This window comes from Rhodamnia argentea, chromosome 1, assembly GCF_020921035.1.
Source record: "Rhodamnia argentea isolate NSW1041297 chromosome 1, ASM2092103v1, whole genome shotgun sequence".
NCBI lineage: Eukaryota > Viridiplantae > Streptophyta > Magnoliopsida > Myrtales > Myrtaceae > Rhodamnia > Rhodamnia argentea.
Window position 1 is genome coordinate 6,120,037 of NC_063150.1, and position 26,406 is coordinate 6,146,442.

Sequence of the window (26,406 nt, forward strand, 5' to 3'; positions counted from 1 at the left end):
TTTCAACTATAACAAACAAGTTGTCAGCTAAAAGTCAAGAGTTTTTTACAACCGGAAGATTTTAACTGCACTGGTTCATGTACTGGGCCCACATTTGATGCTTTAATACGTATAAAGAGCATAGAGATTTAGATTTTTTTTAAGGACCGTAGCAAAAATCATCAGATTTAGTACTTATAGATATAAGCAATGAGAAAAGGACCAAGTAAATGCACACCTTAATTTGTTCCGGCACTACTTTGATCTTGCTGTTCCGCATAGCAAGTCCAACTAACTTCTTTGGACCTTGGCTGAATTCTGGAAAACAGGCACAATTAGACCGTTCAAGCCACCTTAACTCATTGGGAAGATGAATGGGACCATGGAAAGAATTATCTACGTCACGCAGGATGAGCAACCTCAATTTTTTCGTTTTTGTGAAAGCATTAGGACCAATATACATCTCTTCTCGCTCTCGTGAAAGCAAAACTATGGCTTTTATTGCAGCTGTTCCCTGCATATTTTATTTGAATAAATTTAGGTTACTTTGAAACAATATCAAACGAAGTCAAAGATAAGAATATAATATGAATTATCCTACCACATCTCTGATAGAACATCAAGAACATCCTCATCAAGCCATAGCCTACTACGTTTTCCAGGATCATCACAGCATTCTTGTTTGACGATATCCATACCCATCGATTGTAATAAGTCATGCATCCGTAAGGATCCTCTCTCTTCACTAATCAAGGAGCGCTCAATGAGGGCTTGTACTCCAATAGTTGGCTCGAAATCACAATTATCAAGAACTTTCTTAATGTACTTTGTCTCGCACCTCTTGAAGAAACAAGCAATGTCGAGAAAAATCCCCTTTGCATAGGGCTCCAATCCATCGTAACTCACCTTTAACACATCATTGATTTCTTTGTGAGGACTTTTGGCAAGTTTTTTCAGGATGCTTTCCCATTCAAGTTCTCTTTTACCGCGCAAGAAAGACCCCAATACCGCAAGGGCCAAAGGAAGGCCGTTGGCATAATATAAAACCCTATCAACAAGATTGCTGCTTATTTCTATTTCTTGATTTATTTGAAAAGCATGCTTTCTAAAAAGTTCGAGAGCTTCACCATTCTCAAGAGCTTCAACTTTATACATATGATCCTGATGTATCCCACGAGAAGTTAGAAGTTGCTTATTTCTTGTTGTGATAATTATCCTACTTCCATCACCAAATCACCGACAATTTCCAGCTAAAGCATTTAATTGGCCTGCATCGTCGACATCGTCGAGGATAGTGAGAACTTTCTTATTATGGAGTCTATCTTGAATCGGACGACTTCCTTTAGCAACACTGTAAACTGTAAATTTCTTCCCTAGTAATACCTCCAACAGCAATTTTTCCTGCAAGGCAACCAAATCATTGGAACTTTTGAAATTTTCTCTAATACGTTCCAAGAAGCTAGAACCTTGAAACTCTCTAAACACAGTGCCATAGATAGCTTTAGCAAGGGTTGTCTTCCCAATACCTCCTTGTCCCCATAGTCCTACCATAAAACCCATCCTTGGGTTGTAGATTTAAGATTGTTTTAAGCTCTTGCACTTGGGAATCTAGCCCAACAGGATATTTGGCCACATCTGAAGGCGTTCGATCTAGTCGAGTTGAGATCTCCCGTACGATATGTTGTATAAGCTCTCAGCTTCATATCTAACAAAAGAAAATTAGTTCAAACTGCTTTTAGAGCAATTCAAGAAATTGAATAAGTATCCAAAGAGACTCGATGAGTAAGGAACTTGTCCACAATATATTTGGAGATGAATGTCGAAATAGGTTCAACTAGAAAGCTGCCCCGTGCTTGCATGGGTCTAAGACGACATTTCTCGTGTTATTCTAAATGTTACGTGTCAATCTGTTTTGCGTTTATTAATAATTCACGTGAATTATTGAATGTGTTGAACGTTGATATGCCATAGCAGTTGTTACCAGCACGGTGAAATGGAGCATGCTTAACAGATCTGGGAAATTCAACCACTTGCAGACCCAAAGAAAACCAAGAAAAGCATAAAATGCAGCGTGTCAAGAATCAGCGGAGGCTCGGAGAAGACGAACGGCTCGCACATGGTGCTCTGGTTCGCGTGCTGCTTAAGTGTGCTCTGTGCTGTGCAAGTGTGTGCGCGTAGAGAGAGAGAGAGAGAGAGAGAGAGAGAGAGGGAGGGAGGGAGACAGAGTTACCTCCAACTCTATAGGATCCCAAACCATCGAGAAAATTAAGTATCAAAAGATTAGTAGGAGTGATCTCACGTACCCATCAGTAAAATGCCACGCAGATAAGCTACCTGCTTTCCGTAGAGCCTTCTTCCAACTCTTTACCCTAATAATAGTCTATCGGCTGAAATGTACCGAGGAAGAGATCCAGAATTTATTGGCTGAACTGGGTAGATAAGAATATAAAAAATTCTTTCATGCGACTGCGATTCAGGAGAATTGGTTTCTGAAAATCAATGAGCAGATACCCCACCGCAGTTAAAAAAAAAAAGCAGGACCAACAGCTTTTCTAGAATCTCTACAGCTCATAAGGGTACTGCGGCTGCCATCCAGTCCTTAAGAATTGCCCCAGTACAGTGACATAGGACATGAGCAGGTCTCTCAGACAGCAAGTGATGGTCTTAAATGGACTCTTTTAATCAGCACGACTGGTTGGTGCTGGAAGACAAATTCAAGACAATTTGTTCGCGCACAAGAAGTCATTCATCAACCGAGAGTTCGAAGGAGGAAGAGGAAAATGTAAAACGACTTCGAAATCGGATACGAAGAAATCCTACGACCTAGTAGAACAGGATTTCTTAGAAGCTTTGGTCGAAGAAAAAAATGGGGTTCCGTGTCGGCGAGCCTCTCCCTTACTTTCGACCAACAAGGAGATCTGCTTTCCCGGTATCCCTTCATTTTGTTTTGCAAACGTTCTGTCAATGCTTGACATTCAAAGCTGTGATCGGAGGCTCCATCAAAGGGAATCAAATTGCGTCGTCACTGTCCTGCACAGTCCCATCTAACCATTGGCTAGCGTAAACGTCGACTGTCCGCTGCCATTCTTAATCGAATAACAGTTTGTTCTCATGTCGTGTTCATAAAACCCGTACGACAACATCTTTAATGTCCTTTGCTCCTGTCGATGATTACGACCTTGTTAATGAGCTTTAATGATGGAGAGACTGCTAACGGTCCCGGAAACGGATGTGATGATGATGATTGATGACCCCGATGCACCCGTTTCTAGTTAATGCAGGCCCCGCTTTGCATTCGCTTTCAATTCGCCTCTCCACCCAATGGGGTTTTTGCTCTGTCAGTGGCCATGCGCTAGCGTGGGACTCGATTTGATTTCTTTTTCCCTCGTTTTGTCCCCGTCGAGTTCCAACACAAGTCGTATAAATCACAGCACAGTAGAAAGTTGCATCCATCTCAGTAAAATGAGACAGTCTGGTGCTCTCGAAATCTCGACCGCTCTGTTGACGTAAAAAAAGAAAAGAACGGCTCTTGCGCAAGGCCGCGATCAAAGTCCAAGACGAGTGAATTCTTCGTCGATGTCGTGAATTTCTGTGTTTCTCAGACTTGAGTAGAACTCGTCCTAGGTAGAGCTCGGTGCCGAATTATCATAAGAAAATGACCGCGACATGGGACACCCTATCTAGTCCTTTTGCGTCGCTGATTCCATTCAACTGATTTGAGAGGGAGGGTCACGACAATGATGGATCATCCTCCGGTAATTGAATCATTATGAGGATTAGGTGGGGCGGTTTATGGGTGGGGTAAAGCAACACCCCTAGTTTTCTTTTTTTAATTTTTTTTAGCTGGCAGCTGAATGCTCATTAATTAATTAATGGAATAAATGCGTTCGAAATCCTAAAGCTTGTCAAGATGGTACACTCGAGTCCTAAAACTTTCAAGGAGAATAATCAAGTCATGAAACTTGCCAAATTGATGGAATCAAACTTTTTCGTTAACTTCGTCATGTAAAATAATGACGTGATTTTTTTTGTTATTATTTTCTCTATCCTACACAACGTTAACTAGCTAAAACAAGAAATATAAGGTTAAAAACAACATCGTTTTTCTCCAAGTCTTAATTTTTTAACCTTCATTTTAGTCAAATTAGATTTAAAAAAAAAATCAGAAGGCTAAATTTGAAATAAAAAGAAAAACAAAAGCAGGCAAGGGTCTGCGGCCCTCACTACCATTGCCCCATCATCGCCAAAAAGTCCAGGGATGGCTAGCGGGGGTCATTGGCCCTCGACTAGATCTGCTCAGCCATCACCAAGTGGGTGTTTGTGGTCAACAAGGGTCGTCGGCCACAGCTCTGGCCACAATGACCCCCGCTGACCGTCAGTCCACCGTCGCTAGCCCTCCTAGCGATGATGGGGCAGCAGTGGCAATCTTTTTTGTTGTTGGTTTTTTAGCTTATTTGTAATCTAAGTTAAAATATTATTAAAAATAGTATATGTCGGCGCCGGCAACACTACGTTAACGATTTTAAGCCAAAATTAGTCGGATGGATTGAATTGACACAATTACAAAAGGCTTAAGACTCAATCGACAAAAAATGAAAGTTTGTGATTGAATTAGCACGATTACAATAGGTTTAAGATTTTTTTTTAGCAAATTGATATAATTAAAAGGTTTATGATAAAATTGACCGTCCTATAATCGGTTCACAACTCTTTTGGCAATTATCCCAATTCATAGCTTGAAAGGTTAGCACCTCATCACCACACTTATTGATTGATCTTGATTTATTTTATCTCCCCCTTTTTCTTTTCCATTTCTTTATTCCTTTATCTTCCTTTCATTTTCACCCTTATATGGTGGACGTGAGATATGATTGAAGGGAAAGTTACCAAAAAAGTCATAAACTTATTGCAATTGTGTCAATTTAATCTTAAATTTTTTTTTTCTGATTTAGTTGTAAACCTTTTGCAATTGTACCATTTCAGTCCATCCGACAAATTTTGACCGTCCGGTGCTAACGTGGACGCCGGGCGGTTGGCCGGCGATCGAATATTTTAATATTTTTTTGAATTTTTCTAATTTTTTCGACCTCGCTATCGTCGGGCGAGGCTCGGCCTCTCTGGCCGCATCTCTGACACCAATGATCGGGGGTGACATAGGGAGGGAGGAAGAGAAAAAAAAGGAAAAACAAAGAAAAAAGAAAAGAAAAATTAAAAAAAAAATTAGAAAAATTAAAAAAAAATTAAATATTCCATTGCCGCCCGGTCGGTGTCCACGTCGGCGTTGGTCAGCCAAAATTCGCCGGTTGGAGTGAAATGACACAATTGCAAAAAATTTAGGACTGAATCGGCAAAAGAAAAAATAATTTATGACTGAATTGACATAATTGCAATAGATTTATGACTTCTTTGGTAATTTTCCCTATCTTTAACTCACAGACGTTAGCGAGAGGTTCCGAGTCCAAATCTTTCGAAACTTCTTATTTGACCCTCTAGTCACATGCTTCAACTCTTTATTCTTAAGCTAAAGTTTGGTTTACTCATGAGGCAGAGTGCTAAATTACTTCCATCTAAACAATTGAAAATTTTTAAAATAATCGACAGTGATTCCACAAAATTCTTGCATGAGTATAGTTAGCGCATTACAATGCGGTGCTACTTAGTGTATGCCTAACCATAATCGTCAAAAATGTTTGCTGCCGCGACTCTTCTTAAGTGTTACTTTGCGGCGCATGTAACATTAGTTTAAGACATCATCCTTCTTAATTTATATGTGACTAGTCCTTCTCCACCTTTTTCATACCTTGAGCAATATATCCTTGGCCAGCACTCTAGCATTATTCTAGCTCTACGATGTGCAAATCAGAGAGTTTATCATTTCTACTAATCCTCAAGGATCGGATTTTCGGGATCACTAGCCGTTGGATCGCCGGAGAATTAATCCCGATGGTTCATTAAAAAAAATTTTAAAGTACAGTGCAAAAAAAAAAAAAGGAACTTGGTTGTACGAAATCGATCTCCTGATGGTCTATGAAAAGCCCATGCATTATCTCGTTCCGAAGTTTCGAACAAAATCTTCGTTTTAACAGGATACACCTTGGTCTAACTCAACACTACAAACGGGTTACGGAAGAAACAGAAGCAAAACTTTCTTGCAAAGATCCTCTTACATGTTCGTACGGAAAAGCCCATGTTGTGTAATGAATGGAGACGTCAGCAAAACCACTCAGCGGCTTTAAGCAACTCATTAAATCACCGTCTGGCCCATCCGCTCCACCAGCATTCTTGACGGCAAGATTTTCCTTTTCTTTTTCTTTTCTTTTTCTGAGTGTTGATTTATCTGCTCCATACTTTCATCCACTTATGTGCACGATCAACCATCATTATAATATTCACGTGTAAAGTTTCATTAGACTGACTTGAGATGCTCAAGAGCAGGAAACTCATTAGGGAGGAGCTGATACACAATGGTTAAGATCATTTTTACAGGAATCAGTGAGATGAAAAGAAATCATAATGTATCCGATCCTGTAATTCTCAGTGATTCGCGATCGCTTTAACGTAAAAGCATTTGTCAACAGAGTGTCGTTGAGAACTTGATACCTAGCTTGTAATTCTCGAGCGTATCGCGAGTTTTTCCATGTCATGTGGAATCGTTTTTTCGACAAATCAAGCCATGCCTTGTTACGCATTTATGATTGGTATTTTAGGACACTTGCTGATAAGACTCGATTAAAAAAGTAGTTGGTGTTGGATCACCTGTTTGGCTGACCTCTCCATCCTTAAATTCAAGGCCCTCCTCAACCTCCCCTCCAAGGTTGTTGGGCAGTGCGATGAACTCTTGCAAATGAACTCAAGAGTAATCTCTCTCTCTTTCTCTCTCTCTCTCTCTCTCTCTCTCTCGTGGCTAAACGGAGCAAGAACGCTTATCCCAAACAGTCACTGCATGGGGATGTGCCTTAATCAGCATTTTTGACCCATAGTTTGCAATTTTACGTGTACATTGTGGGAGGAAAATGGTGGGAGAGGAATGGGTTTTGGAGGTTTCTGTTGGCAAGTTTTCCTTTCTTCTTTCCCTGTGTGTTGTTATGTGAGTTGAGTCTTTTAGCTGACGGTGGATGTCAAGATAGCTATGCAAGAAAGGTATCGTCTTTGTCTTTTCTAGCATGATCTTCAAAATACAAGTCTTGGTTATCTGTCGCTCTGTTTTTTGCTTCTTTTTCACCTTTTCTCTGTGGGCTCTGTATGCTGTTTTTAGCTTCTTTTTTCACTATAAAAATGGTACCTTTAGCTATATATTCCACTAATGATTTCAGCTACGGTTTGAAGAATTCCTCAATCTTCACACTTCTCTGTTTTTTCCCTTTATTCTATCAAGAGTTCTCTGAAGGTGGCAAGTCGTTGATGTTTAGAGGGCCATTTCATCATACCCAGAGATTCACCAGAATTGGAGGGTGTCAGCAGAGTAAGTGGATGAATTTTCCAGGTCCAAATTCTTACTCCAAAATTTTTAAGCTTTCGGTTAGTTCCCACTTTTGTTCCATTGACCACATAACCACTGATCCAAATGGATTTTTCCCCTTCTGGTCCCAACAGAGTTTTGAGTCGGCTTGTTTATTGGGTTTTTCATTCTTGCTTTGTGAAAAATTTTAGCTTCAGATTTCATTCTCTTTGGCCAACTCCAGAGGGTCACATAAGTGTTAATTATGTTGAGAATATGGCTCATTAGTTGACATTGTCGTGTCTTGATTCTTCATTAAGTGCATCTACTGCAAACTTTGAAGTTGAGTTGAGACTTTGTGTGAGCATCAGTGCTTGCTTCTTTATGCTGTTGGGCACCATTCATGACTTTTTTGTTGAGTTCACTTTTTTTGTGTTTGACATCTTTTGCTGATGATTTTGGTAAGGTTCCATCAGCTTTGTCTTTGTGTCGTCCAGGTTTCGCAGATAAAGCAAATGAAGGTTTTTGCGGCCAAGGTTGAAGATGGAAGGGAGGGCCGAGATGGAAAGCCCTCGGTCGGACCTGTCTATCGGAATTTACTTGCCGAAAATGGGTTCCCTCCAACTGATCCCGACATAAATACAACATGGGACATTTTCAGGTTATTCATATTGTCAACTATGCATATCGAAACAGATGTGCAATGAGTGTTCTAATCTTGCTCCGGCAAAATAGTACAGGAACAAAAAAAGCCTCTCTTCAATGATTAAAAGAGAATTAGAGAAAGGAAATGGATTAGGACCTGTGTGTGAAGCAAAATCTTGTCGTGTTTGGAGAATACTAAGGTTGAATTGCTTCGAGCTCTCAGAAAGTAATACATCATCAATGTGATGTCATGTATTAGCTAAAAAGGATCTCTATATAACCGGCACTAAAAAAGCCTCATGACAGGAATGTATGTGATGCAGGGTATCCGTCGAAAAGTATCCTAAAAACAAGATGCTCGGATGGCGCAAGATAATCAATGGAAAGGTTTCATTTACATTCCCCAGAATGTTGCAGTCTTTGGAGCTTCTCTTTATTCACTAGAAAAGCCGGTATTATGCGCAAGAATTATATGCCTATGAATACGTTTTTCAATTCGGAAGTGCTTTCATTTTGTGCTGCAGCCAGGACCTTATGCCTGGAAATCCTACGAGGATGTCTATGGCGAAGTCTTGCATATCGGTTCCGCATTACGTGCATCAGGAGCTGAACCTGTAAGAACATGAACATTTCCGAAACTTTTCGATAGAGATTAGTACATGTGAATACTCATGCATATGTACATTAGATTAGGTGACTCAGAGCAAATTTCAAACTTGCTTCAGTTTAATCTTTATCCCCTTCATAGGGCTCCAGAGTGGGGATTTACGGAGCAAACTGCCCGCAGTGGGCTATGGCAATGGAGGTTCATCTCTCGCTCTCTTTTTGTCTTACCCAATCTGATTGCTGTAACATCTCTCCCCTCCTCGATTAGCTTTTAACAGTCTTGAGACTATGCTAAATGGATTTTGGGAATTTGGTGTAGGCTTGCAGTGCACACAGTTTGGTATGCGTGCCTCTCTACGATACCCTCGGTATTGTTTCATCAAGGAATTTCCTGTCCTCTCGTGCTGTGGAGTTATATCTCTCCTGTCCGATTGGCTTGATGCTTTGGGCCAAAAGTTAAATTTACGCCAAACTTTGGTCAACTAGCCAATGAAGCAACATGATTGTTTGCCATTAAATAATCTTGATCTTTGCTGCATATGTTCCTTTAGAAAGACTGTACAAGAGAATGAGCGATAACTATTAAGCAGCCATATTCAGATTGCAATTCTAACTGCTGATCTCCAGCTAAATAGGATTTAGTAGGATTTTCTTGCTTTAATCTGTGTTTGTTGAGCTTAGTTGAGGATTTTCTTGGAGGCAGGTCCTGGAGCTGTTAACTTCATACTGGATCATGCGGAGATAAGTCGTGTTTTCGTCCAAGATAAGAAAGCAAAAGAAGTGAGTACCATGAAAGATTCTTCTTTTTTTTCCTGCTTTTCGAGATTACAGATGGTTTCCTAGTGATATCAATACGTGCAGCGGTTATAAATCACGCTGATTCTACTCGTTTCCTTGATCTGCAGCTACTAAATCCGGATTGCCTTTCTGCCCAAAAGCTAAAATGTGAGGATTTCTCTGATCACTCTGGGCTTCTTGCGATAGCTGGAAGTCTAATTAATCGAGGTTAAATTTTGTTTGCAGCGATCATTTGCTTTACGTCTTTGGCGGAGGACGAGAAAGAAAAGGCAGTTCGATCCGGGACTATACCTTATACGTGGGATGAGTTCCTTCATATGGTGGGTTTCCAGACAAATTTCACTGCTGTCAAGAGTTTTATGTTCTTGTCACTGTCAGTTTAAAATTTGGTTCAAGAATAATCTGCCGGGTTGCCAGTCGATGAGATGATTAACTGTGAACATGGCCTTAGTGTAGCCACATGCTGAAACTGATGATACTTGGCTGTTAATGCATACAAGCTATGGGAGAAATATACGAAACCATTATCCTAGTTTGTGGATATCACAAACTGTGTTGGTCTTGATTATCTCTTTCCTCATTTTCCATATTTGACTCTCACCAGGGAAAGAAAAATCCGTCCGATGTTCTGCCGCCTCGGCCTTTTGACATCTGCACAATCATGTACACCAGTGGCACCAGTGGAGATCCGAAAGGTGTTGTTCTGACACATGAAAGCCTCACGGCATTTGTAAGGGGGATAGATCTCTTTTTGGAGCAATTTGAAGATAAGGTAAATTAGATCTCAGGTGTTTCGTCGTCTTTGAGAATTTGATCATCAGGTCAGTTTTGACATGGCTTTTTGATGACAAACAGATGACGGTGGACGATGTGTATTTATCTTTCTTGCCGCTTGCTCACATTCTTGACCGCGCCATCGAGGAATATTTTCTTCATAAGGGCGCTTCCATTGGCTATTATCATGGGGTACATCGCTAACATTGTATTCAGTTACTCGACTGTCTGTCATGCTAGAATTCGTGATCATTCTCCTTATGCTAGTTCATACATGCTCTCTTGACTCATCGGGCAATTAATGTCTCCTCTGCTCCTAAACTTCTTGTCCCGTGTTTTTGAGCACTCAATTGAAGTGGTTCATTTTTTTTGTCATGCTGATTCTGTCGCTGAAAGGACTTGAATGCACTGAGAGATGATCTGATGGAGTTGAAGCCGACGTTTTTTGCAGGCGTGCCTCGAGTATTCGAAAGGATACATGAAAGTAAGGGCAGTGTCCCTTCAAAGTTCAAATGATTGCAAGAAAATGTGTCACTTCAGTGACTTTATCTTCTAACTTAGGAATTCCCCTAAAATAAGTTTTCTATGTCATAGGCATTAAAGTGGCACTAGATGAACTTAATCCAGTGAGGCGGTGGATATTCGATCTCCTCTACAGGCAGTAAGTTCCTTGTGTTTGTTGCAGCTAATCGATCACACTGTCTCACCAAGACAGCAGGAAAGGATAATTTATATGTATGATTACCCGTTTTCTTATACAGCAAACTACACTGGATGAATCTGGGATATAAGCAGAAAGAAGCATCGCCGCTGGCGGATTTCTTGGCTTTCAGGAAGGTCATCCTGTGTCTCAGTTTTGTCTCTCTTAATCGCATTACTCACCACTCATGTCCATATTTTCATGATAATACCAGAGGCGCTTCCTCACCCAGAAAAGGAAAAGTGGTTTTCCTCGCTGAATTTAGTTAATCGCCTCGCAGGTAAAAGCTAAGTTAGGTGGCAGGCTTCGTCTTTTAGTATCTGGAGGTGCGCCATTGAGCTCCGAGATTGAAGAGTTTCTGCGAGTTACTTCCTGTGCTTTTGTGGTTCAAGGCTATGGTAATGAAACTACATCTATTAGTTTATGTGAATTTGGATATATAATTGAACTAAGTTGGCCTGTGATAGATAGTCATCCCTATTAGCTTGATCTTCAGGCATGCTATTTAGTTTGGCTTAAGGTCATTATATGGATGGCAGATAATGCTATTTCAAACATTACTCAGCTTCTAAGTGAATAATGATCTAGTCACATTGAAATTTCTTCAGGCTTGACCGAAACCTGTGGCCCGACAACTCTCGGATTTCCTGACGAAATATCCTTGATTGGATCCGTTGGCGCGGTGTCCGTATACAATGAGATGCGCCTAGAAGAAGTCCCGGATATGGGCTACAATCCTCTGGGGAACCGTCCATGTGGCGAGATATGTGTTAGAGGCAAGACGGTTTTTTCAGAATACTACAAGAATCCCGAGTTGACGAGGGAATCTATGAAGGACGGCTGGTTCCATACAGGTACGGCCGACATTAAACTTTGCATGCTCTCCTTCATGTGAACGGACACCGATCTGCATAATTCGCATTGTGACAGTACTTGATAGCAACTTCCGTGATCGTTCAGGGGACATTGGGGAAATACTTCCTAATGGCATCATCAAGATCATCGATCGGAAGAAGAATCTTGTGAAGCTCTCCCAAGGAGAATATGTCGCGCTTGAGTATTTGGAAAATGTTTATGGAGTTGCCGCAATAGTGGAAGATGTGAGGCATCCTGGCTTTCTGTTCATCATCTCTATTATTACCTGTAATCACTAGATTGGCGATAGAAAACAATCCACAGCTCTCACTTCTCCTGATTTTCATGCTTGTTAAGGTTTGGGTATATGGGGACAGCTTCAAATCAATGCTCATCGCAGTCGTCGCCCCGCACGAAGAGAACACCAGAAAGTGGGCGGTTGCGAACGGCTACGTTGGGTCCTTTACCGAACTTTGTTCTCTCAATCAGTTGAAAGAGCAAGTCCTCGCCGAGTTCAGAGACATTGCTCAAAGAAACAAGGTATATGCTGTTGCATTTCAGACAAGCCTATGTAACCTGAGTTAACCTCGTCCATTTCAATTCGTTAGTCCTCTGCTTGGAGTTGATTGACCGCCATTCTTCTCACCAGCTGAGGGGCTTCGAGTACATCAAAGGAGTCATCCTGGAACCGCTCCCGTTCGACATGGAAAGAGATCTGGTGACCGCGACGCTCAAGAAGAAGAGAAACAAGTTGCTAAACCACTATCAGGTAAATTTTTTCCATTCCGTTTTTTCGTCGAACTCTCGGCATTTGATGTCTAACTCGGCGGGCACCCACTTCATCGCATTTGGACAGGTGCAGATCGATGAGCTCTACAAAACTTTGGCTGGTGGGAGACTCTGAACTTTCAGCAATCGCCTCGAGGACCGTTAGGCAACTACTGCTTTCGATCCATCGGTGTCGCTGCTATGACCAGTGTGTTGTTCATAGTTGTTGTGCTATCGTTCTCATGTGTAAGTTTTAGCATGTCGATCATCAGCTGAAAACCACGATGCAGACCGTAATGACGAACACGGAGTATGAAAGTTGTAGTTCGCGAGAAACTTGTGTCGATTACAAATTTGTACTACGTTTGTCCTTGCGTCGACCCATGTAGCAATTGTGCAAGAAACATCACATAAAACGCCAACCGCCTTCAAATCAGCGAAACAAAAGTTTGAATTTGGATGTCCAAGCAATATAAAGAGCAGAAATCGAGCTAAGTTTCGATCAGATAGGTCCCTCGAGATTCAAAGATTGTTGGAGCAAATTGGTTAACCATGTACGACTATGAGCAAACCTCAAACTGGCCCGGTCCGAAGTTTTTCTATTTGAGGTGGGTTTTCTCGAAAGAAAAACAGGAGATGTTATTGAGGTTCAAGAACATCGAAGCATTTGGGGACCGGACCGAACCGAACCATAGGATTTGCAAATAAAAGAGATTTATTGGGTTTTCAAAGAATTCAAGGATCTTCGATTCTCTTTAGGGATTAAACCAAAGACCGGGTTCGTGTTCGGTGATCATGTCATCGTCCTTGCGTCTGCTCTTTGTAATGGAGGCCTTTCGACAGCAGAAGTTTGAGACGGAATGCCACAGGAAGTGATATCGATCATGATCCCGCAAGCTCTTTGCTCGTCAGCTCACGCACCCAACATGTGCAAGATGGCGAGGAACAGGGCCTTCCCTTTCACAAGTTTTCCCAGCATCCGCGCACTTCCCCAGACGGCTCCACTGAAATCTCGCCTTCAAAACACGAACTTGGAAGATGCCCGCGAAGGCTTTGATCGCGTTCCCACTTCTGGTGACATCTTTTCTTGGAATATATTGCTTCGGGATTATGTTCGGAACCGCCCTTTGCATCAAGCCCGGGACTTGTTCGACGAAATGCCCCTTAAGGACGTCGTCTCATGGAACACGATGCTTTCGGGTTATTATAGAGCTAAAAGACCGGAGGATGTGTATGGTTGTTTCGGAGAACTTGGGAGATGCGGTGTCTTGCCTAATGCGTACACCATATCCATGGCTATCAGCTCCTTTTTGGACACTCGGTTCAAAATTTTAGTCCCCCAAATTCATGCCTGTATAGTTTGTTTGGGGATGGTATCTGACGCCATCGTTGGGTCGGCATTGATGAAAGGCTATGCAAATGTTGGCGATCCATTTGCTTTGGAAAGAGTGTTCAATGAGCTTTCGGTGAAACTTGCTTCATCGTGGAATGCTCTGGTAAGTGGTTATATGGAGATGGGACGTGTGGAGGAGGCGGAGAGATTCTTTCACTTAATGCCGGAGAGCCAGAAGGATGTTGTCTCTTGGACTTGTTTGCTTAGCGGTTATGTCAGGAACAAAAGGATTGATGAAGCTCGATCTGTTTTTGAGAGGATGAGCGTGAGGGATGTGTTTTCATGGACGGCGATGATCAATGGATATGTGAAGAACGAAAAGCATGAGGATGCTCTGAAGCTGTTTGTCCTGATGGTTAAATCGGGGAGCCGGCCAAATGTTTTCCATTATTCGTCTGTTTTAAATGCGTGTGCGGGTTCATCTTCTCTTATCATGGGTCAGCAGGTTCACTCAAGCATCGTGAAGTGTGGTATCCCTGAATCAGATGATGTGGTTGTTTTGACCTCCCTTGTCGATATGTATGCAAATTGCGGGGAAATTGATGCTGCATTTTGCATCTTTGCCAGCATCCAAAACAAGAACATTGTTTCATGGAATGCGATTATGGGAGGATATGCATGGCATGGGCCAGGGATAAGAGCATTAGAAATCTTTGAAAGCTTGGTTGAAAGTGGTACTAAGCCTGATCAAATAACATTCATTAATCTCCTGTCAGCATGTGTTAATGGAGGACTAGTTGAAGAAGGTGCTAAGTTCTTCAACTGCATGAAGACAAAGTATGGGATACAACCAGAGGTTGAGCACTATGCATGCATGGTAGACCTGTATGGAAAGGCTGGACAGCTCGAGAAGGCAAAAAAGCTAATTGAGGAAATGCCCATGGAGCCCGACGTGGTAGTTTGGGGTGCATTCATTGGAGCTTGCACAATGCATTCAAGTTTGGAATTTGGTGAATTTGCTGAAAAGGGAATTAGAAGATTGAAGGAACATCATCCCGCAGCATATACAATGCTTCTAAAGATTCATGGTGAAAATGGATCATGGAGCAGAGTACTAAATTTGAAAAGGATGATGAGAAAATGGCATGTGAGGAAGCAGATTGCAACTAGTTGGCTTGATACCTCTTGAGGAATTATGACTCGTCAGTTATCATTATCTGTTATTGGATGGGTATCAAACGCTCTAGAAGCACTAAGCTCTCAAAAGATGTATTTCCAGTACCTAGTTCTCGCCACCATCATCTTTATCCAGTGAAAAACAAATCTCCATGATATGAGCCACTAAGCAACGGATGCAGACCAATTTAAGGGACTTGCATCAGATTTGAGCGCTAGGTCACTGTTTCTCATTATCTATATCTGGTCTGCCGATATAGCTTCTCTTCTGAGTTAAGTGATAGCAATACAAATTATGAGTATTAAACTCTGTGGTGCACGGTGTCGATAAGACTTCAGTACTTACAGGGGAGATTCGATGTTTCTATGACTTGAACCATGTTGGTGTTATTATTTCCGAATAATCTGATGACAACATATTCAAATACTTCCTATTGGTCAGGTTATTAAATTAATGCTCTGTTTTCCTTTCACAGAAAGCAGGACAAGCAGGGAGAGACGAAGGAGCCGGAGACTGTAAATAGTGAAAGTGGGGCAATTGTGAATTGCGATATGGAAGATGGAGATTTTGATGGAGTACTACTGTCAGAATGCATGGACAACAGATGAAATGGGAAGTGCTTTTAGGTGGATTGCACTATTAAAAACCACTTTACTCTGGAGAAAATGCTATGGGACCAGAATAAGATTGACCAAGCTGTTATGCGACAAGATACTTAATACTCTGGTAGCAACATGTGCACCAAGCAAGTGTAGAGTGGAGGCAAATGTTTTATGGATTCTTTTGCAGGTGAGAAAAAAGAGATTAGGAATGCATGTAGAAGAGACAGGCTTGGCTCAAGTGACAGAGAAGTGAGAGGCTTGTTTACTGTGATCTGGACACGTGATCTTTGATCCATCAGATGGTATACGGCTCTTGCGAGCTTGAATACTCGTGAGATATTTTTCTGAAGTTGATCCAGCTAGTGGTTCTATCTACTAACTTTTTCGGTTTTTCAGGGACTGGAACAAGGAATGCCTGGCATAGCTGTTGTGACTGCCAAGCAGCAATCTCCTTGTCTGTCTTGTAAGAGCTAAGAGCTGCTGCATCTACTTCTCCTCATCAGGATTGTTACTAAACTATAACCATCTCGGAAAAGATGTATTGGATTATAAAGTCTAATCAGATTCTATTGAAGCAGATCCAGCAGGCAGCATGAGTGGTTGTGTCCACTTTAATTGTTGTGACATTCTTTCCTGCTCATTTTGGCTTGGCGAATAAGTGAGACATTGGGATGGGAAGCTTATCATTTTTTCTTTTTCAAGCAAAAAATGCTAGAATCAACATGGGGCCATCTTTTCAGTGGTGGCTGATGCTGTAATACCTCATCCTTTACAGTTCAGTGCCATATTATTTTTTGGGAGTTTTTGCTACTCCTTTGCTTTTTCAAGCTCAAGATCCTCCAACACAACGGTAATGTTTATCTTACCCAGATTTCTTTTCTAGCAACTATTTCCACGTTCTTGGATGTTCGACAGATCTGTAAAACCTTCTGTAGCAGGTATAAATCCTGTTATTAACGTTTGAGAGAAACGGTGGACCAATGTTCTGTTTATTCAGCTTTTCTACTGTTGGATTATGTTGCCAATTATAGATGTATCATTTGTGAAGCTTCAGAATGAACTCAGAAGTTCTTCATCTGCTTCCTAGTGAGCTGTAAAGGTCGTTAATTTTAACTTTTTTCTGTGGTCTTTTATTCGATAAAAATGAAGGTAGTTGTATGTATATCTGCTTGATGTTGCTGCTATTCGGGAGGAATTTCAAAGCCTGAAATGGGTTATTTTCTTGAAATTGCCCATAATGGACTTTGTTTCAAATAAGAACATAACTGTCCAAGTCGGTTTCAAATAAAGGTTTGAGCTCATCGGTGGACCAAATGTTTGTCGGTTTGGAAGCAAGTGATTTTTTCGAAGGTCGGAAAGAAGCAGTTTTGCCCAAAAAAATCTAAATAGAAAATTACAATCCCTTATTTAAAACTTGTCTTTTCGATTTCATTACGACTGACTCGGCTATTTCATAATTTTATTTGAAATGAAATTCATTTTAGACTCACTTTAGTTTCTTATTTGGAATTTTCTCACTATTCAATAATAGTAGGCGATGAACGCACCAAACTTGCCAACCCTTCTAAATGAACCACCTTTTTTTTTTGGGGTCAGAAGTGAACCCTTTCTTTTCTTTTTCTTTTTTTGGTCAAAAACCCTTTTTTTTTTGTCCAAGTCAAAAACCCTTTCTTAAGAGCCCCAAATTGGATTTTTTTCCAATTTAATTTTTTTTAAAAAATATTTACGAAATTATTTTTTAAAAAAAAGTATTTACCAATTTGGGCCTCACTCAGCAGTTGGGCTGCCGAGCAGGCCCTGTTGGGCCCAGGCCCAGCTACTCGGCAGCCCAACTGCCGAGCAGCCCACTTGCTCGGCAGCCCGGTTGCCGAGCGGGGCTTTTTTTTTCATTTTTTTAAGTGTTTTAATTATTTATATTTATAATATTTAGTTTATTTCATATTTTTTTAACATGTTTATATTTATTTTATTTATAATTTTTTTCTTGTGAAGCTTATCTTTATAACATAATTAGCAATAATTAATGTAAAAATTTATTAAGATCTATAATTAATAAATAATGTTGTAATTATGTAATTAATTTAAAATATTCATAAAATAAAATTTAATATAGCCATGAGAATATGTTGGAAACTGCAGTAATAGATAGATGGGAAACCGCAACAAAAGAATTAAAAACAGCATGAAAAGATTAAAAACCTGAACAAAAGAGTGGAAACGAGTAAAGAAAGGGCAAAACTTTGGAAGAGCATATCTCATCGCTCGTGCGTCCGTTTGAGACGATTTTTTTTTTATTTCACTTAATTTTTCAAGACGAATCCATTAGCAAACCCCGTAGGCGGTTTGGCCCGCCTTTTCCCCAAAAAAACACCCGAGATATGGATTCGTCTCGAAAAATTACGTGAAATAAAAAAAAATTGTCTCAAATGCACGCCCGAGCAATGAGATATGCTCTTCCAAAGTTTTGCCCTTTCTTTACTCATTTCCACTCTTTTGCTTCTGTTTTTAATCTTTCCATGCGGTTTTTAACTCTTTTGTTGCGGTTTCCCATCTATAAATATTTACATTAATTATTGCTAATAATGTTATAAATATAAGCTTCACAAGAAAAAAAATTATAAATAAAATAAACATTCTAAGTATCAATAATTAAAAAAAATCGAAATTAACAAAAAAAAAAAAAAAACGCCGCGTGGGGCTAGTGGTCGCCTTGATCGGCGGTGGGCCTGCCGAGCAGGCCTCGCTCGGCAATCCAACAGCCGAGCGAGGCCCAAATCTGTAAATATTTATTTTCAAAAAATATTTTTGTAAATATTTTTTTAAAAAAAATTATTTTGGAAAAAGACCCCCCCAACTTTGGGGGAAAAAAAAATCTGGCATGACTCCAGCGCATGTGAGCCCAAGTTACATGCACCGTTGGATGAGGGAAGCCACTTGATCCAACGACTCATGTGCATTAATTAAGCCTACCAAAATCATACAATTATTAGGCATGATTAGGCAATCTCCACCTCCAGTTCTCCAGTTTCACGCAGAATGCGACAAAGCTTAGAGCATGAGGAGGGAGAAATAATTGAGCACACCATTCACAACCATGGAACCACCCAAAACTGAAAATTACCATAATCCATGCCATGTGGCTCGTAATGCCAAGCTGATCTATGATAGACACAAGTTCTCTCTCTTGAGTCTGCTGAGCCGGGAGATTGAGGAATAGAAATGACTGTCCAGTTTCATTTATCTTGCGATACATTTAAGGAGTCCATATCATATTCTTTATCCACATTAATTGTTACCCCATGTAAAGATGCTGGGGAAGATTGGGAAAATAGAACCTCCGACAGCGTGAAGGGACATTCACTCCTTTCGACTTAGGTTAAAATCATCAAGTCTTGAAACAAATTGCAATAACATTACTATTGGGACAATACTTTAATTAACTAACATTATGAAGATCATCTATCCCAGAAAATGATACAAAAAAGAGGCCACTCTTCTGCTTCACTGTCGAGCACTTAGCAATGCCAGAGCCCAGAATGCATTAAAAGATTCCAAGAACCTCAGCATGCTCATGATCATCAAACCCTTGATCAGTAAACCATTGAAATAAGAGCTCGAATAGGTATGGCTCAGCCAACTGAAGCACAGTATCATTTCCTGTTCTTGCTCTCCTCCCTTTCCCTTTCCTTCTTCTTGTACAGCTTCTCAAGAACTCTCTTAGCCTCACACTGTGGAAAGTTTATCAAATCGTAGTAGTGTGGTGCTATATCAACCAGCCTGCAGTCAAGGATGATTACAAGAATGCTCAGTAATTTTAACAATGAGAAGCGAGAAAAGGCACCTGCCAGTTTGGAGAGAGAGAGAGAGAGAGAGAGAGGTACCAGTCACCACGAACATCAGTTACTGTCCGTATAAAATTCCTGCTAGTCAAGACATATTCATTGTAAATGACCCACTCAGGTTTGTGATCCAGACAAGTCGAAGGATGCAAGTGCACAACCTGCAAAGACCACAGTCAGCATACGCAAGCAGAGCAACACTTGCCACCATGATGATACACAATATACCCTCAGAAAGGATGATAGAAAACTAACAAAGAGGTTATTCTATATTCCATAGTAGATCAACACTTTTATAAGCTTAAAACTAACACTAAGTTCATAACTACCTGATTGTCCTTGACTGTTAGGTAATGTCCCGTCCTCTCCAGATGAGCCACCTGCATGAAGTACCCAGCAAGCATAGCCTTTCTTATGTTGACGTAGTACTCACGGCTGTTGAAATCTGTGCTGCATAGCTTCAGGTTAAACCTTGCCATGATGCGGACAAGCTGCTGTCTCACATTATCGGCAGACTTCAACGCCCTGTGATTGACGAAATTCTCATAGCACCATGATGAATCCTCACCTGGATGACAAGAAACATTACTATAAATAATTCGAAACAACAAGACAAACTACATGACAAAACTTAAGGGATTGCAACTCACTATTCTGCTTGTAGGCATGGTATACATTCAAGAGGGTAAGGTGATCCCCATCAATGTGTCCAAACCTAGCTTTGGCTTCATCTGCAGCCTTTTGAGCCTCCCTAGGCCGGACAAAGCAATTTGGTACTAGAGAAAAAATTGGTTATCACAGGAGAGGCCCACGGAAGGTCAGCGATGCATAGAGGCGAGAAGATACCATTTGCTTCAAGAGATAATACTGAGAAACTGCAACTATCTGCATCAGCACTTACTTAGAATTCTATGGTGCATGCCAATGAAGGCATGGAACCCAGACAAAACAGTTGCTGATGACAACCCTAATGTGACACTTGAAAATCTTACTATTTGCATACACGAGCACTTGTGTACCCAAGTGAACAGAAGCATGTCTGCCATCATGAGCATGGAAACACAACTTTTGCATGCCAAAGAAAAGACAAAATTCCCAAAGGGCAAAATGGAATGCAGCGCAAAATACCGTACCAATAAAGCTTCCAACTCATAAGCAACAAAACAATGATTGAATGAAGAAATAAAAGTACCTGAAAGCATAGCTGAGACTGACAATATTTCATTTGAACAGTTGAACTCAGGACTAACCACCAGCATCTTTGACATCTGAGGATCCAAAGGAAATTCACTCATGATTTCCCCTAGTTTGGTCAAGTTCCCATCGTCATCCAATGCTCCCAGGTAATTCAACACCTCCAATGCTCGCATCAATGTCTCAGGGGCAGGAGGGTCCATAAAATCAAAATGCACAAGATCGTCTATGCCTAGTTTTTTCAAGGTAAGAACTGTATTTGCAAGGTTAGACCGTAAAATTTCTGGATAAGTCTGAGGCTGAAGATCATTGTTGAAACTTCTTTCGGTATAAAGCCTAAAACATTTTCCTGGCTGAGTTCTTCCAGCACGTCCTGCCCTCTGGTGTGCACTTGCCTTTGAAATAGGAGACACCAATAATGATTCGACACGCACTCGAGGGTTATACACTTTTTGCTTAGCAAACCCAGGGTCGATAACATAAACTATACCATCTATGGTCAATGAAGTTTCTGCAATGTTTGTGGCCACTACAATTTTCCTGCCAGGTGGACCACCCTCCTTCAAAGGAGGAGGAGCAGGTTCAAAAATTTTCTGCTGCATAGCTGGAGGAAGAGTTGAATACAGAGGTACTGCTTTAACAGGACCCACATGATCTCCCGCATTACCAATTTCTTTTGTGATCTTGCGGCATGCATCTTCTATTTCTTCTTCTCCAGTGAGGAAAACAAGTATATCACCTGGAGTTTCACACAAATGAATCTGCACAACCGTACGGATAGCAGCCTCTAAATAATCTCTCTCAGGTTCCTGAGTATAGAAAATTTCCACCGGATGAAGCCGTCCAGGAACTTTCATAAGAGGCGCACTACTAAAATAACCTTGAAATTTCTCAGCTTCAAGTGTAGCACTCATAACAACAACCTTCAAGTCAGGTCTATTCCTGAGAACTTCCTTCAGGAGCCCAAATAACACATCCGTCGCCAAAGTTCTCTCGTGAGCTTCATCAAGAATTATAACCTTATAGCGTTCCAGAAGTGGATCTGTCATTGCTTCTCTTAGAAGCATACCATCTGTCAGATACCTGAAAGCAATCAAACATGCATAAGTATTTTTCTGATTAAAATAGGGATGCTAAAGACAAGTAACACAGGTATAGTAAAATCCCAAAGCAACAGAATTTAAAGTCCTTCACGTAGCAATGAAGAGCTTGAAGGAGGAAACAGGTGCTTGCTTACTTCAAAACAGTTCTTGCACTACTGCAGTCTTCAAAACGAATACTATAACCAACTTCTTCTCCAATAGTTACATCCATCTCCTCTGCAACACGTCGAGATACAGACATTGCAGCCACTCTACGAGGTTGAGTACATGCAATCATCATCTTTCTACGTTTATCTGGAGTCTCAATATCAACAGCTTCCAGTACAAACTGGGGAATCTGTAGTGGAAAATCGTTTGCTTATTTAGCAGCCTACTTAAAATTACATAAAAATTAACTTATGAAGTGGGCTGTCAGCATTCAAAAAACTGACAGAAACCTCAAAAAACTTTCCGCAAGGACAGAATGTCAAGCACATAAAACCAACTGGTCTGAGAATTCGTTCCCCACCAATGCTACATCAACACTGTACAACTGGACTAGGAAACTTTCCCAACCAAGTGTCTTGCCTGAAAGCATTGTTCACCACCAATACCAAGCATATCTATTATAGCCCAAGCAGTTTAGATTGTTGGCTCGTAAAAAGGATTACAAACCATCACCCAAAAGTAGCAACCAGAGCAGCCTCATAATCCCCAAATAATATCACACGTCAAACAAGGAAACAGTGAAGGATATGAAACATGTTCCTATCAGAAGTATAAAAATTCACAAGACAGACCATAGTTTCAAAACCTGCTTCTAAATGAATCTCTTCACGGCATCTAATTACGAGAGAAAACAGCTTCGCAATGAGGAAACCCTGAATCCAGAACTTCCCCACCCGCAAGACACACAATACCAAAAGCTCACTCGCCTAACTTCCAATTTGATTTCCCTCACCCCCCCCAACCAAAACCAAAACACAAAAAAAAAAAAAAAGAATAACAAAAAGACAGAGACACAAACGAAGCACGCCGAAACAAACTAACCTGAGTAGTTTTACCGCTACCAGTCTCGCCGACCAGGATCAAAGTCTGGTTATTCTTCAGCGCCTCCAAGAACTCCTCTTTCTGGTGCCAAACGGGCAAAGTCCGCCTCTTCTCCAGTATCTCGTAATACCGCTGCGAGAAGGCCCTCCCGTTCCAGCGATTTATCAAGCTGCTCGCGTTGCCGTTGCCGTTGCCGCCGCCGCCGCCGGACATGACCCCGTTGGTTTTCGCGATCTTAGCAGAGACCGACGTCTCGTCCACCACGTCGAACAGGCTCACCTTCCTCTTCCTCTCGGTTCCCATCAATCACGGAACCCGGAAAAAAACCCTAACGAGAAGGGCCACCGATCGTCTCCGGTGGAGCTATGGTTGGGGTGCCAGCTCGAAGCTGGATTGGCGGGATCCGGCGGGCTCTGCGGGATTAAGCCCTAGAGGTGAAGCGAAAACCCTAGAAGGAGAGGAAGGCACTGGATGGGTGGAGAGAGGGAGAGAGAGAGAGGGAGGAGGCTAGGGCACCAACGGGACCAGAATTATTGGGGAGTCGCCCTTTCCCAATTTTATTATTGTTCCCTTCCCCCCTGCCTCAGGTGGTAAAGATTAAGAAGTAATTTTTTTTTTCTAATAAAGAAAATAACACTAACCAATAACCATTTCGTAACTTTTGTCTGTAAAATTTCAATTCATCTCTTGGACAAAGCATTTACTTAAAACACGTGGTGAAATTCTCTTACTAGAAAATCTCATGTGGCATAAATTTATTACAAATTGTCCGACGTGATTAGTTGAAGCAATCGACGTCACTAAAAAAAAAATCGTATAGAACATAGGGTTGTTGTTAGCGAAACTCAGCTCCGGAAGCTGAATAAGATCCATTAATTGGAGGAGGAGGAGGAGGTGGTGCCGGCATTGCCGCGACAGGAGCAGCGGTTCGGCGGGAGGATGGAGATCCGGCTAGCTTCGTCACCGGAAACAACATGCTCGACGTTAAGATTCTTAACTATTCAAACTACGGTAAGTCGAAATGATTAGTAATCGGTTAGGTATTATTTGACGCATATTTAGGTATCTATAGCACTCGCTAGACAACTATTCATTTCATCAGTATTCTTTTTTCATTAGTATAGAAAGAAAAAAAATTAAATATAAGTCTGAAGTGTCTTTATTTAAATTAAAAAAAAAAAAGAATCTAAAGCGCAACGCTTTTTATCAAAGTGGGGCAAAGTGTTGTGCTCTTTACTGCACGCGAGCTAAGGTGTGCAAAGACAAAATTCATGTAGTGGGAGAAGTAGTGACACTTGATCTATGGCGTATGAGGCTCGATCATATGAGCGAAAAAAACCTCCAAAGTCTTGCAAAGAAGGAAAATTACTATACTTAGTGGAAAGTTACAAGCAATAGGATCTCAAACTTTTTGAGAAGTTAAGAAAAATAACTATCGTCCGGGGGAGAATTGAGAACGGGAAAAGAAAGAGGCGATAAGTAGAGCAAACAAATCACAAAGAACTATAAAATTGTTACTATTGGAAGAACGTTACAAAGCATAGCGCGAGATTAAAATCAACGACGAAGAACAGAAAGGAACTTGCAAATCCATGAGAAAACTACGGGAGAAAATAATGATAATAGTCACGAATGAATTGCAATATAAATAGAAGTTGCTTTGAAGAGACAAAAATGCAGCAACTTGAATGTCCACGTATAATTCATTTTTTGCAAATAATGAGCCGTTTCGATTTTTATAATCTTTGCGGATTAATTATAATTTCCGTGGATAATCAATGATATCAAGCCACTTAATTACTTATTTATTTAAATGTTTCTTATGTGATGGTGATATTCCTTTACATCACTTTGAACGGTCGGTGGCATCGGTTCCTCCCTGCTAATAAATGTACTTAAAATGAACGAAACATCGTTGTTTTCATCAATTGGACCATCCAAATTTCAGAATGAGACAGACGTGATTTAGGTTGTCCGGCCGAGCTAATGGACAGCAAAGGTAAATTTGTTCCATGGGCATAGGAAAATTTCTAATGGGGGGTATAGGTACACGTGTTCTTTCCTGGGCCCTTCCTCGGGAATTTTTTTTTTTTTTCCAAATCCTCAGAAGTTTTGAAAAAAGTTTATAGAGATATGCTACCCGAAAGTCCTAAAACTTGTCACCAAAATATAATTGATTCTTAAATTTTCAAAAAATATAATCAAGTCCTAAGAGTTGACAAATTGATGCAATTGAGTCCTTCCGTTAACTCTATCCAATTTGTTTAACAGAAAATTATGACGTGGCATTTTTTTATTAGTTTCTCTCTCCTACGTAGCGTTGACATGTCTGAAACAAGAAAGATAAGTCTAAAACGTCGTTCTAGTCCAAATTTGATAACATAAATATTATTTAAATTAAATTAAAATAGGGTTTGTCATTCCCGATTAAGTCGGTTGATTAGAATAAAATTTGTATCCCATAAGAGCCGTACATGCACCTTTTGATGCATACGATTCAACAAAAGGATTTGGATAGCCTAACATTGGGATTTTCGTAACATGCGTGACATTACTCAAATTAGGTCGTCTAAATGAAAATGGATTGCTTGATTTGAGCCACATCATGCGTTGAAAGGGAGGGGAAAAGATGTGGACGGGAATTTTTTTGGGGTTTGAAAAATTTTGAATCCCAAACGTGGCTCAAATCAAGCCGTCTATTTTCATTTTAATGGCCTAATTTGAGTAATGTCACGCATGTTACGGAAATCCCAATGTTAGGTAATCTGGATCCTCAACAAAAACCCCAAATCGGTACACTTGTAATAAATTTACCCACATTATTTTTTGACCATAGAAAACTCCAAATTGATACACCCGTAACAAATTTACCCTCAAACTATTTTTTTTACCACCAAAAATCATAAATTGGTACACATGTGATAAATTTATCTTTCATCGGTTTCCATTAAACTGGGTTAATAACTCGAAAAATTCCAAACTAATACATTTATAACAAACTGAAGGTAAAAATTCCAAACCGATACACCCGTTAATTGTCCGTTCTCGATTTGACGATAAAATTTAACAAAAACTAACGGATGATAAATTTGTTATATGTGTAGCGGTTTGGTATAAATTTATCACAGGTGTATTAATTTGAAGTTTTTCATGGTCAAAAAAATAATTTGAGATAAATTTGTCACAATTATACTAGTTTGGGGTTTTTCGTTGTATTATCCTGTTAAAAAAAGCAACAACAGCAAGGCCCTACTAGCCCTCATTGCCGCTGCCCCGTACCATCGCCGAGGCCCTTTTTTTTTTTTTTTCAATGTAGTTTATTTTTTAATTTAATTTAATTAATATTCATGTTAAAAATTAAATTTGGACCAAAACAACGTTGTTTTGGACTTATCTTTTTTGTTTCAGTCACGCCAATGCCACGTAGGAGAGAGAAAGTACTAAAAAATATCACGTCGGCATTTTTCATTGGCCGAATTGAACGGAGTTGACGAAAGGATAGAGTTGGTGGAAAGACTTGATTGCATCAATTTGTCAAGTCTTAGAACTCTATTGTAGGTAGTTTT

General features: G+C 40.4%; 4 protein-coding genes across 10 annotated transcripts; 2 read left to right on the top strand and 2 right to left on the bottom strand.

Annotated features, from left to right (window-relative positions):
- Nucleotides 1–417: 417 nt before the first annotated feature.
- On the bottom strand, nucleotides 418–2,348 carry LOC115754545 (disease resistance protein RUN1-like). The gene is made up of 3 exons (XM_030693596.2): nucleotides 2,283–2,348; nucleotides 581–1,684; nucleotides 418–493 (listed from the first exon to the last, which is right to left on the bottom strand). Exons 2-3 carry the CDS (start codon nucleotides 1,132–1,134, stop codon nucleotides 478–480), a joined length of 570 nt encoding a protein of 189 aa, XP_030549456.2. The 5' UTR covers nucleotides 1,135–1,684; nucleotides 2,283–2,348; the 3' UTR covers nucleotides 418–477.
- Nucleotides 2,349–6,631: 4,283 nt separating this feature from the next.
- Nucleotides 6,632–12,963, top strand: LOC115754540 (long chain acyl-CoA synthetase 1-like). Of its 3 annotated transcripts, XM_048280140.1 has the most exons (21): nucleotides 7,101–7,119; nucleotides 7,355–7,441; nucleotides 7,924–8,078; nucleotides 8,386–8,449; nucleotides 8,587–8,676; nucleotides 8,811–8,867; nucleotides 8,988–9,036; nucleotides 9,372–9,448; nucleotides 9,574–9,613; nucleotides 9,692–9,786; nucleotides 10,071–10,238; nucleotides 10,322–10,432; nucleotides 10,637–10,724; nucleotides 10,835–10,901; nucleotides 11,002–11,077; nucleotides 11,221–11,338; nucleotides 11,549–11,794; nucleotides 11,901–12,040; nucleotides 12,153–12,335; nucleotides 12,445–12,564; nucleotides 12,652–12,963. In XM_048280140.1, the coding sequence occupies exons 3-21, from the start codon at nucleotides 7,933–7,935 to the stop codon at nucleotides 12,697–12,699; spliced, it is 1,983 nt and encodes a 660-aa protein (XP_048136097.1). In that variant the 5' UTR covers nucleotides 7,101–7,119; nucleotides 7,355–7,441; nucleotides 7,924–7,932; the 3' UTR covers nucleotides 12,700–12,963. The 3 variants fall into 3 exon arrangements, with proteins under 3 accessions (XP_030549449.1, XP_048136097.1, XP_030549450.1); XM_030693589.2 differs by lacking the exons at nucleotides 7,101–7,119; nucleotides 7,355–7,441 and adding an exon at nucleotides 6,632–6,835; XM_030693590.2 differs by lacking the exon at nucleotides 7,101–7,119 and having other exon boundaries at nucleotides 7,192–7,441.
- Nucleotides 12,964–12,997: 34 nt separating this feature from the next.
- Nucleotides 12,998–16,640, top strand: LOC115754587 (pentatricopeptide repeat-containing protein At4g02750-like). 3 transcript variants are annotated; one of them, XM_030693657.2, is made up of 3 exons: nucleotides 12,998–15,344; nucleotides 15,549–15,977; nucleotides 16,072–16,640. In XM_030693657.2, exon 1 carries the CDS (start codon nucleotides 13,424–13,426, stop codon nucleotides 15,083–15,085), a length of 1,662 nt encoding a protein of 553 aa, XP_030549517.1. In that variant the 5' UTR covers nucleotides 12,998–13,423; the 3' UTR covers nucleotides 15,086–15,344; nucleotides 15,549–15,977; nucleotides 16,072–16,640. The 3 variants fall into 3 exon arrangements, with proteins under 3 accessions (XP_030549517.1, XP_030549516.1, XP_048136112.1); XM_030693656.2 differs by having other exon boundaries at nucleotides 12,998–15,165; XM_048280155.1 differs by having other exon boundaries at nucleotides 12,998–15,127.
- Nucleotides 16,641–19,017: 2,377 nt separating this feature from the next.
- Nucleotides 19,018–23,377, bottom strand: LOC115754577 (probable pre-mRNA-splicing factor ATP-dependent RNA helicase DEAH2). 3 transcript variants are annotated; one of them, XM_030693637.2, is made up of 7 exons: nucleotides 22,841–23,377; nucleotides 21,946–22,148; nucleotides 20,707–21,791; nucleotides 20,165–20,290; nucleotides 19,844–20,082; nucleotides 19,557–19,675; nucleotides 19,018–19,452 (listed from the first exon to the last, which is right to left on the bottom strand). In XM_030693637.2, exons 1-7 carry the CDS (start codon nucleotides 23,141–23,143, stop codon nucleotides 19,326–19,328), a joined length of 2,202 nt encoding a protein of 733 aa, XP_030549497.1. In that variant the 5' UTR covers nucleotides 23,144–23,377; the 3' UTR covers nucleotides 19,018–19,325. The 3 variants fall into 3 exon arrangements, 2 of the variants coding, with proteins under 2 accessions (XP_030549497.1, XP_030549498.1); XR_004017006.2 differs by lacking the exons at nucleotides 19,018–19,452; nucleotides 19,557–19,675 and having other exon boundaries at nucleotides 19,859–20,082; nucleotides 20,165–20,399; XM_030693638.2 differs by lacking the exons at nucleotides 19,018–19,452; nucleotides 19,557–19,675; nucleotides 19,844–20,082 and having other exon boundaries at nucleotides 20,172–20,389.
- Between the last annotated feature and the right edge of the window lie 3,029 nt (nucleotides 23,378–26,406).